This window comes from Dunckerocampus dactyliophorus, chromosome 15 (assembly GCF_027744805.1).
Source record: "Dunckerocampus dactyliophorus isolate RoL2022-P2 chromosome 15, RoL_Ddac_1.1, whole genome shotgun sequence".
NCBI classification, from domain to species: domain Eukaryota; kingdom Metazoa; phylum Chordata; class Actinopteri; order Syngnathiformes; family Syngnathidae; genus Dunckerocampus; species Dunckerocampus dactyliophorus.
In genome coordinates, this window is record NC_072833.1 from 14,180,953 (window position 1) to 14,198,204 (window position 17,252).

The window sequence follows — 17,252 nt, forward strand, 5'->3', positions numbered from 1 at the left end:
TTCTGCTCCTGACTCCTCGCTTCAAGATGGCTACTTTCGGCGTTCGGGCTTCCAGCTGCTCAGTACCCAGAACACACACACACACACACACACTACCACCACTACACATTCATCTACTTGACTCAGTTGGCACCTTCAAATCACAACTTCAAACATGCTTGTTCAAAACTGCTCATTCTTCTCGACTTCTTGATTTCTGTTTTTAATCATGGGTTATTTTTCCTTTTCATTATTTTTATTGTGGGTGCTGAACTGTCTTTATTTGATTGATTGTCAAGTGACCTTGGGTGTCTTGAAAGGCGCAAACAAATAAAATGTATAATAATAATAACGATAACAATAATAATTATTATTGTCATGAAATGTTCTTTATTCAACTTAATAGAATTTGATTTTCAGCTGATTTGGAAATTCCTGCTTGTCAGTGATTGCATTTTATTTTACTTAAGTTTAGTTTAGTTTAGATTAAGATTTAGTTTAGATTAGTTTAGTTGAGATTAATTCAGTTTAGTTTAGTTGAGTTTCGTATTAGTTGATCAAAGCAAAGTCCTGTTTGTCACAAAATGTTTCATTTTAATTTAGGTTTAGTTGACTACCAAACTTCATGTTGGCATGAAATGTTTGTTTTTATTTTATTTACTTAGTTTCGTTGTATTTTACTTTTAGTTTATCAAACAAAAACAAAAACATTTTCATAAAATTTGAATTAAAATAAATACATTAAAAAACAAAACAAATAAAATAAATGCAAATCCTGAAATTTAATTACATAATATTTTTAGTTGATCAAAGCACATTTGCACTTCTCATGAATTTTTTTTTTACTTATAAATATGTGCTAGAGCAGTGATCCCCAACCCTCGGGTTGCGGCCCGGCCCCGGGCCATGGGTCATTTGGTACCGGGCCGCACAGAAAGAAAAAATAATTTCCATTATTTCTTTTAATGTTTTATTTTGAAAAGTGGCCGGATTCTCTCTGTTACATCCGTCTCACTTGACGCATGTCCATTGTGCGTGTGCTAACTTTATCTCTCGCCGCACAGATAGACTACTACTGTATTTTTACCATTTTTCTTTCACCTCATATTTGGTCTCAAATGCTGATACTATGTGGGAATGCATAAAGGTAAGTTTTGATGACTTATTGACTGCTAATGTGCACATTTGTCTCAAGTTAATTCATGCTAGCGCACTGCCTTTTACCACACACGTCAAACAGCGATGTAATAATCTCTCTGGAAAAACTCCACTTGAACTGGTGGATGGTGGGTCGGCATTCATTTTGTGCTTTTAATTTGATGTTATTCATGCCTTAGTTTTACACAATACATAATAAATAAGATAAATTAGATGGCTCTAATGTATGAAACCCCTCCCCTCTCCGGTCCGTGGGAGATTTGTGGGAACACAAGCCGGTCCGTGGGTCAAAAAACGTTGGGGACCACTGCGCTAGAAGACGCTATAAAGAAAGTACCTGCAGATGTCTGATAGTAAAGATGACTGGGTCGGAAAGGTAGACTTTATTGGCGTCCTTGTTGATGGCAGCAGTGATCACGGGTGAATTGACGATGACGGAGTAGTTGGTCGCCATGGCGTCGCTGCCCAGCTTCATACTGGCATTCTCCGTGGACAAGTACGCTCCGATGTGGTTGTACAACACAAAGGCGATCCTTATCTCTCCTGTGAAGAAGGGAAAAAGAACAAGTTTAATCGTGAAAAATTACAGTCTAAACCAACCAAATGCAATTAAACTGCTCATAAGATCGAGGTTACAGAATTGTGTAATAAAAGAAGTCTTATTTAAAAAAAAACAAGATGAAAAACATTTTTGCATCAACAATTACTTAAAGTTGCGCAGCCAAGAACTCATTTGTCTGTGCTGACAAAGAGACGTGTTTTCTTCCTTCGCCTCATTCATATTCGTCCACTATCCTTCTCCTGCTGTCTGGCTTTTCACCGGTGAGATGAGGGAGAGTTACCACCCCCCGTGATTCAGATCGCTCAGCCAGATGAAAAGAAAACTATTTGGGTCACTTGACGCCAGATGACGGGGGGAAATATATCCACCACCCTGTCCTAACGATCCAGGCTTTACTCCCCCGCAGTCTAAGAGGGTGATGGAATTTGCATATAATACGTTTTAAAAATTGAACTGTTCTTGTTGAGTCTAACGGTCTCATTTTCACACCGTTAGAAACAGGTGCACAGCACGAGTCCATCTCCATTCCTTGGAGGTACATTCAAGTTTAATTATTGGACACTGAGGTGACAGAAGGCTAGTTGCCAGGATACGAAGACTGTCGGCAGGTGTTCCAGCTGAGGAAAGGTTGCCACGTAAGGGATAGGATAGTGTATGATAGGTCAGGCCAGGAGTGGGCAAATTATGGCCCTCTGAACGTTTTAATCCGGCCAGCCAGACTCTTCCAAAGTATGTAGAGTCATTTGAACCTTTAACACATAAACCATAGCCGGCAAAATGACTTGCAACGCTACAGTAATGAGCTTCAGCCACATAGGAAATAGTCATAGAATCGTCAAAGGCAATTTCTTGGTGGTTTAACGAGATCTTTATGAAAGAGCATCAGACTCTGTATGGCTCTGTGGGGATGCTGCACTGTGCTTCCATCTGCCATCATAACAGAGAGGTGTGGCTTGCCATGATGCGCATGCGTTAATTCCGCTAAAAATGTCAATGTAATTAATGAAATAAATTAGTCACCGCCATTAAAGTGTTATTTTTGACAATCCTAATTAGGGGAGTCACAAGATCTCTTCTCGTGGGCACTAGGACTGGGACAATAAGAGAACAAATAATTAATCACACAATCAATGAAAATGAACTCGATCATTTTGACGGCCTCGATATATTGCCATGCATGCAATGTGCACGTCTGCTTTCCTCATCTCCCGCCTCCAAACTGGTTTCACCGGTTTCAATTGTACCATAGAACAACGGCAGGAGGGGAGGTCACCCTGTGCATGGGTTTCAGCACCTTGGCACATTTGTTCCACAGAACAACGCCATGAACAGAGTGAGCCCTTTTGCAAGTCATACAGTGGAAGCAAACATTTATTATAAACCATTGAATTATCTGATCTGCCTACGTCGCAGCCAGCAAGCGGTGAAGGGTGATGACGTAATAAGAATCATTATTATGGGATAGTGTAGGGCAGAATAGGATATCTTAGGTTAGGATAGGGTAGAATAGGATAGGAAATTGTAGGACAGGAGTAGGACAGGATAGTGTCTGACTGGTTAAGACAGGGTAGGATAAGCTAGGGAGGGCAAGACAGAATATGATACGAAATTATACTTCATTATCGGTTAGGATAGAGTCTGATAGGATCAGGTAAGATATATTAAAATAGGGTATGACAGAACATAACAGAGTATGATAGGTTATGATAGGTTAAGATTGTGTATATTAGACAATAAGAAACAATAAGAAATGCAACTTACCATTTCTTCCGTGCTGTTTGAGCGTGTTTGCTGATAAGTGTATGGAGCTGCCTTGTCCGCCCGTTTGCGGGAACTTCAGATCGAGCAAATTCCCATCGGTGCTCATTCTTGCAACCTCTAGCTCTGCGTGCATTAAAAAAATACTATTAATACAAAAACGTATTTCATGTATAGTACAACATTAATACAAACAAAGAACCTCGCTTCAGTGTTTGTGTTCTATGTCAGACGCTAACTTATGATTCATAGCCTTCATAGCAATCGACTAAAAGATTTAATTGTGATTAATCACATTTTGTCCATAGATAACTCCTAATTAATCAAGTTTTTTTAATCAAAAATAAGGTGGGATGTAAATCTCTTTGCGGTAGACGATTCGATATACGGGTTACGATATGATTAAAAAACTCTATATTTTAAACAGAATGACTCAATACCATTCCATACGGTACGATTCAACGATTTTCATTTGTTGATGTGTGTTCAAGAACCTTCGAACAAAGTGCAAAAATCTCAACGTTTAACAAAAAACATCATCAGTGAAGCATAAAGACAAACTTTTTAACAGTGGTACATATACGCTGTACATTTATTATATTTTAAATGATCACATATCACATATATATTACCACATTACTTGACGACTCTAAATTGTCCATAGGTATGAATGTGAGTGTGAATGATTGTTTGTCTATATGTGCCCTGCGATTGGCTGGGGACCAGTCCAGGGTGTACCCCGCATCTCGCGCGAAGTCAGCTGGGATAGGCTCCACATACCCGCGACCCTAATGAGGAGAAGCGGCGTGGGAAATAGATGGATGGATGGATATTATCACATATTTAGAAATTATTACTGACTTAGGGTGAATGAGATGTGTTTTTTGCAGAATAAACGGCCTATTTTCGGACAAAAAAGATAAAAATGTAAAAAATGAAATCAGCAAATTTGTGGGGCCGTGAATTCTGAATCGCGAATACATGGGGATCCACTGTATCATTTATTATTGATTTTTTATATGAGTAATTTTAAATTCACAACGCATCAACATACATTTCCTTGTTGGGTCTTGCGAAGGAAATTGGGGATAAAATAAAAACACGATGGCGTCCTGCATGGCCCTCATCTCTGCGTTGCCATGACAACCCTGGGAATATAGGTCCTCTGCTCCCTCTTTTTCTTTCCTTTTTAAGGAAGCAGGAGCAAGGCGAATGCATAAAATGGATTTTATGATATCTGGCACACAATTCACATGGGTATTAAGGAAGATTCCGGCGGCTCGTTTGGGAAGGTGAATGAAGACGACGGACTTTATAGTGCTCGCTGCTTGCTAGTCTTGTTAATTATGTGCTGCTGACATGTTTACTAGGCCTTACTGGCTTTTTTCAGCTCTAGGTGGTTCACATTTAAACATGGCTTCAACTAATTACCGATGTCGCACCTAGCTTTTCATTTTTTAGACTTTAATTTGTTTATTATGCAGCTTTATCGCACAGATTTCCCCAGATTACCGTGTTATTTAAACCGTCGTTGAAAGTGTAGCCTCCAGGAGAAACAACCAGCTGCAAGATGGCTTACGCAACCACAACCAAGGGGTGGAGGGTTGTGATGAAAAATCGAGGAATCGAGGGAATCAGGAGCTATCATGGGGTTTGGGGAGGATTAACTGCGGCTTCTTCTCGTTGGAATTGACCTCTGAAAGTCGCTGCAATTTCTTACATACATGGAGGCTACGGTTATCAAAGTTTTAGACACCCGAGTGTAAATAATGAGTGTTGAACTACAAATTCCGACTCGTGTTCCATCTTTGACGATCCACTAAACAAGGATTTTGTTTCCGAATCCGAAAAAAGTTTGAAGAGCATTGGAATAACAATTCAAACTGTAAAATTGACAACTTGACAACTAATTACCCATAAATCATTAACCATTATAAAACTTTGAGGATATCTGTATTACATGTACATTACTCACGAATGTTGTCCGTGTTCTCCTGCACAATGTCCGTCTTGAGCAGGTTGTCGGCCAGCACAAAAGCGCCCTGCTCCACAGTGTCCAGCAGTGTGGTGGCCGCCCTCAGCTGCTCGCCTGTGCCCAGCTCCCTCCAGGCCGCCTGGGCTTGAGGCTGCAGGAGGTTGTTCACCGTCTCCACCATGGCCTGGAAAGATAGCATGAGTTCTAATTAACGATGGTGGCATCAGCACTAGCGTTTTAAGCTTGTACCACGTAGGGGACCATATATGGACCACATGGTGGAAAACAGGAGGTTTACTGAAGACGGCAGATGCTAAAAATATACCTGTGTTGCCTTTGACACTTATTTACTGGTGTAGATTGTATCTAAAGGATGAAAGTGAACTGTACCCATAATGTTTTAAACAGAGGGGAGAAAAATATGATATATTATATATATGCACACACACACACACACACACACACACACACACACACGCACACACAGTGTAGTCACGATAGTCAAATAACTTGTCTTTCAATATTTTTTGGACTAATAATAGTCCATAGTCAACCACGAAACAGCAATCATTTACTTATTAATTTTTGAAAACCCGTGATAGAGTCAAGGAGTGACGTTCGAACCACGATGTAGCAAGGGACAACTGCATTCCACAGGAATGTGACTAAATTATACTAAATATAAAGTGTATATAATGTTATTGAGTGCATTTTAACAAAAACTCCAGAGACAAGGGTGGAATTTCCGTATTGTACGTGGCTTGATGCTATCATCTTTAATTGTAAGTAACTACCATTAGAAAAAAAGGTGTAAAAAACACTCAAACTGTTACCGGTCATATTTGTTTAGGCAGCATTTGTGGCACAATCAACTGGCGCCCCATTGACTAAAGAAAAAAACAAACTCCCGCATAGCTTCCTGTGACAAATTATGGAATTCTGAATAGTGACACGTGTACACCTTTGTATGTACACTTTGTATGAAACATCATTATCTATCTATCACCAATGGTCAATCACCAATGAGTGCACTTAAACAAAAACTTCAAAGACAAAGGCAGAATTCCCAACTACATGTAGTTTTAATCAAAAGTACACGACCGGTAAAAAGTTTTAGAACACTTCAATTTCTCTGGAGGAAAAAGCTACATTTTGAAGTGCTGACATGGTCTGTCCATTGTTAATTCCCTTTCTTCTTGCCATTTCTGTCGTAGCAAATTACTTTCTCCAGCTGTTAAGCTGATGTTCATGAGGGTATAGCACCACAGTGTGTTCTGTTTATGCAGACAGAGGAGTAAGTACTGCAGAACTTGGAACACTGTAGGAATTAGTTGCACCAACTGCCAAGGCTTGATCAGCATCCATTTCTGCAGAACAGCTTTAAATTGCTGACCCATGTTGTGGTCACTGAAACAGGCCATTTTGTACAATTCTGAAATACACACAATTTTTCAGTTTTGGGTAACCTTACCTTTTTTTTTTTTTTAAATCTCTGGCACTTCACCACTTACCTTTGTACCATTTCAAGCTATATTCACTGGACTCTAACAACTTGAATTTCAATAAATAACTGGAAACATTGGTGTGTTCTAAAACTTTTCACCAGTAGTGTGCATCCATTTTGTCTTCACTAGAGCCGATCCCTGCTGTCCTCGGGCAGTACACTCTGGTTGCCAGCCAATCACAGTGGACATAGATACATACAACCATTCACACCTACGGACAATTTAGAGTCTCCAGTTTACCTAGCACGCACATTTTTTGAATGTGGGAGGAAGCCAGAGTACCCAGACAGAACTCAAACACACACAAGGAAAACATGCAAACTCCACAAAGGGACGTTCTAACTGAGATATGAACTCACAAGCTCCCGAATGAGGCCAACATGCTAACCACTCAGCCACCATGCGCCCTTTACCCAAAAGGCAATTCCATGCTGACATTCACTTCATACGAACTGGTGGGAAAAAATGCAGCAGTCATGGATGAACCCGATACTTAGCGTCTAACCACATAACTATTCCGCTCCAGTTTCCCGTCCGCCACTCGTTAATAGTGTCCATTACGTCTGCTTTAATCTGCCGACAACAATGCTGGAGCGGCCGAGGAACAAACCGGAACGTTTGCAAGACAAGATGAAAAATTAAGAGCCATTAAAGATTTAAAAAATGCCAATGGCAAGATTCAGACACTGAATGCTAATTGGCCACCATTCATTCCGGATCCAACAGGCTCGCAGGCTACATGTTCTCCATGGAAAAACCATTAAAATGTGGAAGAATTCCCAACCCCCTGGCCCCATAATACAGTATTCCCTTTGCTCTTCTTAAAAAATGACGGTGAGGATGGAAGTATGAGGATGCTTTTTTTTTTGATCAAGAGGATTGTAAAAGCCATGTTTCAAATGCTATTATGTTTATTATTTTAAATATTATTTAATTTTGTCAAAGACAGGTAAAGGCCACTATTTAGCTCAACTGCAGAGAGTACCAAGTATATTAGCAGAATGGTGTTTTTTTACATTTATACTGGTACAGGGGTCAGTAACCTTTACAATCAAAAGAGCCATTTTGCTCCTTCGTCCAAAAATAGTCTGGAGCCTCAAAACATAACAAAGCTTATACAGACTTTTAAAGATTGAATCTCTTTTTATTTTACCTGTTGCAAAAACAGAATACTACAAACAGAAGTGGTTTTTTTAGCTGGTTGGCTAGCGCTGCTCGACTTAACTCTCACTCAGTGGAAATATGTGGTCGTCGAGCCCGGCGTGAGGAGGTCAGCACTGTGGGGATGACCACAGTTACGCATGTGTAGGCCTACTTTAAAACAAAATACCGTAATTTTCGGGTGTGCAAGACGTGCCGGTGTTTAAGTCACACCCACTAAATTTAGACAGAAAACCAGATTGGTACATACAGTATATAAGCCAGACCGAACTATAAACCACACACGTCCGTCCATCCATTTTCTATACCGCTTCTTCCTCATTAGGGTCGCTGGGGCATACTGGAGCCTATACCAGCTGACTTCAGGCGACAGGCGGGGTACATCGCAGGAAGTCTCAATATAACTATAACTATACTCAATATAACACTCTGACTCACTGTGTCATCTTAAATAGAAGGCTAAAATCATCACACAGCAACTTAACACTCAAAAGGTCGCTGGGAAATATACAAGACAAATACCAATACGAGTTTGAAATAACAAACAACAGCTATTTTACCTTCAACCCATAATGCATTACTCAAAGCAGAACAGTTCATTGGCCAATGGCTGCCGGGCCACCAGTGGGAGCTCATGAGCTCTATCTTATAATGTTATTCCTTATTTATAAATGGAATATTCATAATGGAGCGTGCCAGTCATATTACTGGTAAGATTTATTAAGATTTATTAAACACACGGTCATTATTTGTTGATATGCATTTTCATTAAAAACAATTTTATACTCATACTACCATATTTCCTCAACTTGTTACAGAGCACTCTGCGAGCGTTTTGCGCTACCCCTGCATGCGATGACATGAAGTCAAGGGGCAGTCAAAAAACAAAAACAAAAAAGGCCCCCATGGAACGGCCGCAGCTTTGCCCACACAATCAAGTTTGGACTTGTTTTGAAACATCCAAACCTCTAATGCAGGGGAAGGGAACCGATGGCTTGGGAGCCAGATGTGGCTCTTTTGATGCCTGCATCTGGCTCTCAGACATTTCTAAACACGATAAAATGTATTCATTTATATTTTATTTTGCCGACATTTTAAAGTAAAACATTTAAAAATCACAGTGTTAAAAATAATGTTCAAAATACAAAACTTTCTCATGCATTTTAATCCATCCATCCATTTCCTACCACAATGCGGGTGGCCAGAGGCAATGTCAGCTGTCCTTACGATATTTACTGGATAATGCGGTAGCCTATACAGGTCAGTGAGAGGCTACCCTTTCGACGAAATAGATGGTGAAAAGAAAGATACGGCCTACGGTGCAAAATGATGCAGCACCAGAAGTTGCATTAATGGTAAGAAGTATTTAATTTATTATTTGATAGCTTCAGTATAATAATGTTATTAAAAATAATAAATTCAGAGACTTATAATATTCTAAAATTGCTAGTCTTGCTTATATATGCACTTATTTGGTTGCCCATCCATTCATCCATCTTCTATGCCGCTTATCCTCATTAGGGTCGCGGGTATGCTGGAGCCTATCCCAGCTGACTTTGGGCAAGAGGCGGGGTACACCCTGGACTGGTCGCCAGCCAATCGCAGGGCACATATAGACAAACAATCACTCATGCTCACATTCATACCTATGGACAATTTAGAGGCGCCAATTAACCCATCCTGCATGTTTTTGGAATGTGGGAGGAAACCGGAGTACCCGGAGAAAACCCACACACGCACGGGGAGAACATGCAAACTCCACACAGAGATCCCCAAAGGCAATTCGAATCCAGATCTTCCCAATCTCCTGACTGTGCGTCCAACATGCTAACCACTAGGCCACTGTGCGGTCCCGCATTTGGTTGTATTCAATGTCAATAAATATTATTTATCTCTCAATGAAATTCATCTTCAAATATATAAATATATAAAATAAGGTTCCTGACCTCTGCTCTAGTAGATCAGGCTCTATGAGCGCAATGTGCCATCCCAGAATGGGACAACTACCACTATTTCCTCAACTACAGAGAGCACCAGGCATATTAGCTGTAAGGGGTTTATTAGTGATGAAGTTTTTATTTGTTCAATGCATTTTGTAACATTTTTTGGAGATTTGTACGAGCAAATTTGATAAAACGGTGAACTGGGCAACTACTTCACTACAAGTACCATCCAGCCATCAAACCAGTACATCAGAACAGCCCTTCATTTATCGCTGTTAATTGGTTCCTGCCCCGACCGTGAACACACTAGGTGAATTTCCGCAAAGTAGGATTCCATATTTATAAATGGAATATTTTCATAGAGCATAGAAAACCTGTTTATGACTTCCTAAATAGCAGCTTGACCATGATTAGAGCCCTGTAGACATTCAATACAGTACCACCCCTATAATCACCTTTTATACTCGTATTACCTAATATAGTAGACATGATAAGCAATAATAAGACATAACTTACTCTTAGCACTGGGAAGTTCCTTGTTGCTGTAGTAACTTGAACTTAATGTGGGTCGATCGCATGAAAGAAAAAGATCAGCCTTTTATCCATTGTCATATCTTAATCCTTATTAATTAAAGCATTTTTTAAAACCCGCAATAGAGCGAGGGAGCGTTGTTTCAACCGCGATGGAGCAAGGGACGACTGACTGTACAGCAATTGTTGTTTGTTTGTCCATCACAGGTGATATGATTATTTCTTGCTGTGGTGAACAAAGAGGCAAAGAAGAAAATGTCAGCGCCTAAAGGACAGCAACACCAACAACAACAACAAAAAAGCTCCCTAATTGAGAGTGAATCAACCTGAGCCTCTGGCTGAATGTCAGAAGTGAATCATTACATCAAAGATTGTTGTTGGTGGGCAGACGTTGCATCACTTTGCATGATAATGATGTAGTACAGTCAAGCCGCTGCTACAATAACATTGTAAATGATGTAATTACAGCCAGGGTGTTTATTTAGCTAAAGCTCAAAGAACACAGAGCTTTAATTGGATTTAGGGAGGCTGTTATTTGTGAAATTTGAATAAAAACAGATTGACTTTTTTACTTTAATAACGATTCAGCGTGCAAGAAAAGGTGGAAATGAAAAGCTGTCTTTTTTAATAAGTATCGCAAAAAATAGCAGAAAAAGAACCAATGTTGGAATAGCGGTAGAGTGTAGTGTGTATTTTCGGCTGTTTGTGCATCTGATACCCCATCCGTGTTTTTCAGTAATGGATGCATTAAAACACATTTTAATCTAGTTTCGTGAAAATTAACACTGAAAGGCATATTTCCTGTGTTAGATGTGTACTTGAATATTTAAATATTTACCTTTTTTTTTTAATTCGGGCAGTTCTTCCGGGTCTGGAGGAGGAGGGGCAAGTGACGTTGACACCAGACGGTCCTGCCTGCAACTTCCCCTTCACTCCGATGCTATCTTAACTATTATGGTCCAGTCCTGGATGCATTTCTGTAGTTTGTTACATATTTTTTTTATATTATGCCCGCTCATTGTGTTATCTTTGCTGGAACATTCGAGGAGACAAAGTAAGAGTGTTCACATTTCTAAAAACTTTGTGGGACAAATGTTACCATACTGCTCCACAGATGGAAATAAATAGACAAAAACCCACAAGAGGTTTGACCGTGGAAAAGCGTGCCAAGGTGGCGTGAGTCAAACCACATTTAGTCTGCTAATATGCTCCATAGTGACCGGCCTAGTGCTCATGGCGGCTAATGCACTGTGGATTCCTAACTGACGCGCTAGCAAGGTGGCAAATGTGATATCTGTTCTAGCTATCACTGTCAGTAAAACACCTCACACGCCTCACAACACAATATTAGTGAATGTTATTGTTGTGAATATATCGCTTTCTTCTCCTGTGGTCAAGGCTGTGTTTGTTTGTTCCTGGTTACCGGTGTCACCCGTAAGTGTTCTAGACCTGAATTGCTCGCTGTCACTCATCTTTCTAGCCTATCTTGCAGTCGATCTGTCAGTTTCAGGAAGTAAATACATTTTTTTTTTTTTACGAGATCTATTCTACGAATTTTAGAAGAATACTATGGGGTTACGTCACAGCAACCACAACACAATATCAGTGAATGTTATTATTGTGTTGTTGTTGTGAATATACTACTTTCTTGGCTTTGCTGTGAGTTCATGGCTGCATGTGTTTGAATCTGAATCCCGGAAAGTGTTCTGGTAGTGACGTCACAGCGAAGATGCCGTCGGTTCAGAAAACTTGCTGGGGGAGGGGTGTCAAAATCACCACTTCATTTCACTCCTATTTCATAGTTGTTTATCTATGACAGGAGTATGACAAAAAAGATGTTTTATTAAGTGAGTACATTCATTTTATTTATTTATTTATTTACTTTTTTTTGGTGTCACAAGCAGCTTAAAACCGATGCAAAAATACTCAAAATACAGATTAGCATTTGTTTACTGAAAAATTCCCAATGTTTGGCCTCTGAAATATCAATCAGTGCCAAAATGTACTGTATGTTTTAAAGGACCAATCTAATGCGTTGTCTGGTTGTTCTCCCACTTCCCCTGTTTTACGGTACTGTGTGTATCCCACCCGAAATGCAGCAAATTAGCATTTTTTTAAACCCATGAATTTCCACATTTTTGGTCTTTAAAGTATCAATCAGTGCCAAAATGCATGTTTTAAACTACTATATAACTTACTTTGGGGAGTGTTTGCATCTGTCTGGCACCCCCCGTTTTACAGCAATGTACGTATTTACTCAATAACAATGCAAAAATTCCCAAAATACATCAGATTCTAATTTTTCTCTTCCAAGAATCGAACATTTTTGGACATAAAAGCATCAATCACATGTAACCATGTGATCACATGTGAATCAGGTAAAAAAATGTATTGCACTGCAGCAACCGAACCAATGTTATAATTGCGGTAAGAGCAAACTGCTCAGCCAGCATTAATACCACTGATGAGTTGATTGTAAACAAATACGATGCCAAGTGTAACGTGCATGGCTATCTCACCAACAGCTGGGTAGTGCAACCAACATTTTAAAGCGCATGAAGAGCTGGATGAAGCTGCTGGATGCTGAGCACTCAGCAAACTGTGTCCTCTCCTTATGTTAATACCTTATACTTCCTTCCATATATAGCATTGTTACAATACACATTTGGTCAGGGGTGGTCAAGCCCTGGACTTTTTGGTTCAGACTGGCCCCACCCCACCTCCCATTACAAGCCTTCTCTTGTTTAAAAAGTAAAAACTCTCCAGCGTTGGGTTCAAACCTGCACCTTCTGCCTTGATAAGGAGTAGCATGTACCATTACACCATAAGACTGACAACAGAGCGGGTGAATTTTGAGATTTTATTCTCTAATTGGTGAGAGAGCCGCGGACTGATTTGACGTTGCATGTACGTGTCACGGCAGCGATGCACTTACGGCTCCCCTTGCACAGAATGCCCAACCCCGCCGGCCCATGGATCATGTTGTTGTGCGTGTCGGGAGGGGCGGCTCTGACTGCCAGCTTGCCCTCTCTATTGTCTGTTGTGTCATGTCTGCAGCGACATATTCCCGGCCCGGCCCGGGATTTTAGTTATCGTAGTTTCCAAGGCAAGGCGCAGCAATAAACAAATAATATACATAAGCGGCCGTCAATCGGCCCGTTATTGATCGGCCCACTTGGAAACCTCCTGGTACTCCTGATGACCAGTCCGTCCCTGCATTTGGCTGCAATGTATTATGTTAATTAAAGACACCAGAGTGCTGTAGTCATTTTGAGCACTTTTGATTAGCAGTATGTCCTTCATAACAGCGCAGCGCTTCTGTCACATAGAGGATCTTTGCTACCCTTTTTGCAGTTGATCCTTAAATATCCATTGTTTGTGAAAGAAATCTACACAAAAGATGTATTAAAACAAATGAAGACCTCTCTCTAATAAACTCCTTGTCAAACTCTTATATACAAGAACTATTTATTTACTTGTACTAGGGAATCATGGGACCCGCACGGTGGCCAAGTGGTTAGCATTTTGGTTGCACAATTAGGAGATCTGGGTTCTCGTGTGACGAGATCTCGCAAAATTAGAAAGTGCTGAGATTTTTCGTTTGCTGTATGAAAAGCTGCATCGTGACAACAGGGCAGCCAGAAGCCAATCAAGACTGTGAACTATGGCATCACTACAATGAATGATAATAAACATAATATGGAAGTGGCATTGTGCAAGGCATTACTGGAAGTGCACGTAAAGTGTTTATGCACACCTGGAATTCTAACCTACCTTGGTGTTCACAGCGTCAGCGAGTGACGTGTGGCTGTTTTTTCCATCGGCGTTAAACAGCTGCTTGCTACTTGTAAATGTCCAAGCGACAATGACGCTATATTTAGCGAGTAAGGGTGTTTCTTCCATCATGCATTTATTCGGTAATTAAATACAAGAGATCAACAAAGACAAAGAATCTACCGAGCAGGCGAGCGGGAGTGAGCTCCATCTCTGTAATGCTGGGCAATGAACGTGTGGAAGCTGTAAAATCCCTTCACAACCCAGCCCCTGACCAACAGCGCCTGACCAAGAGCTTGGACACAATCGCTTGCTGCACCACGCTTTCCTGGCAAAACATGCATGGGTGTCCGAAGTGGAACGTGCCTAATTGCAAATACGATGTGTGTAAATTGTGTATAAGTTGTTTTTGATTCTGAATTGTTCTTTTTTTAATTAGAAATATCAAAGGGCTGCTGTAAAGCCCTGACGTAAATAGAAAAGTTGATAAACGTAAATAGAAAGTTGAGAAAAACAGCGATCTGTATTATCATTATTTATTTTTATTGTTATATATTATCATAACAGTGAGTTGAGTTTCTCGTGACACCCTTGGTTGTTCTATACAGTATATTACAATTACACTATGAAAATAAAAATAAAATTAATAAATTATTTGATTAAATTACAGTTATTATTTTTTTGTATTATTATTTTGTGTACTTGTCTTAGTAGCTATTGACTGAGATCGAACGACCAGCTATGCCATAACTGCATCCCCACTACAAGCCTGTGTAAAATCATGAATAAAATAAAATAATAAAATAAAATCAAACTACATCAAGAGGTTGTCCATAGCCACAGCCAATGTTTTTTGACCTAATTAGAGACTCTGGCGGTTAAAATAAAGTAAAATAAAAATAATTAGAGATTGCATCAAGGAGTTTTACAATGAAATATTCCATCGCTAATGCCCACACCTTATAATCCAAATGTCCTGTTTTATGTGTCTATCTAAGATAGCTATTAATGCAGTGTATACTTTGTTAATGTAGTGTAAAACCCAGCCCAATAAATACAAGCTGAATGGACAGAGATTCATCAGGCACAACTGCACGCCAGATGAGGTTTTGCGTTTTACGAGGATATCTTCATCTCCCCACAAATTGGCTTGCTTTTTTTTTTTTCATCGAGGGGGGGGCCTCCCTTGCAAGATCATGACATTTCCCGCCACCCCCAGCCATCCGCTCCTAAACCAAAATGTGTTTTTCATCATTTCGGCATTTGCTCAGAATTTCCTCCAACAAAAAATGCCAAATAATATAAAACATAAATGAATGCTAAAGTTCAAAGACAACATCAATTTAAGACAACTAACAGCAACTCTGCAACACATTTAGACGCCCCCTGTTTAACAGTAATGTATGTACCCTCAATAAGGATGCAAAAACATTGAAAATACATTACATTAGCATTTTCCCTCCAAGAATTCTCAAATTTCCGGCCACTAACGTATGAATCAGTGCCAAAATGCATATTTTCAACGACGACCTGACATATGTTAGGCTGGTTTTCCATCTTCAAAAACATTAGGAAGCCCCAAAATGTGTTTACTATTTATTGCTGATTTGTCACAGTTGTAATAATAAATTAATGATCTATATTTTCTTCTTTTAAAATACGGTGGAAACGTGGTTATTGTAACAGACAAACAGGGCACCTAAAAAACGAGTCGAGTGCCCAAAGAAAGCATCTATACGTTGGTGACTCAATCTCTGTGAAGAACGGAGAGTGCTTTTTTTAGAGTTGGGACACTATAGACAGATTCTGGCAAGGGAATCCTTTAATCATCTTTATTGTGTGTGTGTGCGTGTGTGGTTTATCTCTTCGTAGATTGCACACAGAACGATGAAGAAATCTGTATATGTCTTCCTCAAGCAATGTGCCAAGCGCTCATGACACATTCAAGCACACTATGTATTTCAGAGTGTTAGAGGAATCTATGCTTTTTCTAAATTTAGGGTACGGATGTCTGTTGGGCGTTGTGTGGAGTTTGCATGTTCTCCTTGTGCATGCGTGGGTTTTCTCCCGGTACTCCAGTTTCCTCCCACATTCCAAAAACATGCATGTTAGGTTAATTGGTGACTCTAAATTGTCCATAGGTATGAATGTGAGTGTGAATGGTTGTTTGTCTGTATGTGCCCTGCCATTGACTGGCAACGAGTCCAGGGTGTACCCCGCCTCTGGCCCCGAGATCAGCCGGGATAGGCTCCAGCATACCCACGACCCTAGTGAGGATACGTGGCGTAGAAAATGGATGGATGGATGCAAAAAAAGTTGCAAGTGCCAGAATTTTGATAAAGAAGGTAAGCAACGCTGTTGAATTCAAGAAAGAAGTCGTCGCAAAGTACAAAGGTAGCATCTGTTACAATAGGATTGTAATGTAAAGGGTCCTTAGTTAACATAGTTTGCAGGGGGAATGGTTTAACTGAGACACATAGCAGAAAGCGATTCTAACCAAAACACACAAATACATTTTTCCAATCAGAAATAATATAGATCCAATTAGAAAGCCAAAAATGTACGCAACAAAAACTGTGTTTTGCGTTAACCGTGTTAAACACACTGATTTACAAATATTGGTTTTACATCCAGAAAACAATTCAAAATGCATATAGAGTACATGTGGAACGAAAGGGATTCGTGAACATTTAAGGTTACTTTTACCTTCATTGAAGACGTGATTGTAGCCAAAGACGCGATGTGGCAGTGAGATCTACACGGACACCACCTTTGTGTTTTGCCATGAGTTATTTCTGGAATTTAATAGTGTTTCTTACCTTAAGTCTCTGCTTTTCTTTTGATTACAGCTGCAAAGTAACCCGAAATGGAGCCAGAGAAAGTTGCAAGAGCAAGCATTGGATAAA

The 17,252-nt window shown here is 39.9% G+C and overlaps 1 protein-coding gene across 16 annotated transcripts in view; it reads right to left on the reverse strand.

Annotated features, from left to right (window-relative positions):
• LOC129194612 (adhesion G protein-coupled receptor L3-like) overlaps positions 1–17,252 on the reverse strand; it is a 197,573-nt gene that overhangs the window by 37,574 nt on the left and 142,747 nt on the right. For all 16 annotated transcript variants that reach the window (XM_054799784.1, XM_054799789.1, XM_054799783.1 and 13 more), the window contains exons 12-14: positions 5,433–5,616; positions 3,461–3,583; positions 1,475–1,680 (exon numbers count right to left, since the gene is read on the reverse strand). In XM_054799784.1, the coding sequence (XP_054655759.1) occupies positions 1,475–1,680; positions 3,461–3,583; positions 5,433–5,616 (513 nt within the window). The remainder of the gene's footprint in view (positions 1–1,474; positions 1,681–3,460; positions 3,584–5,432; positions 5,617–17,252) is intronic.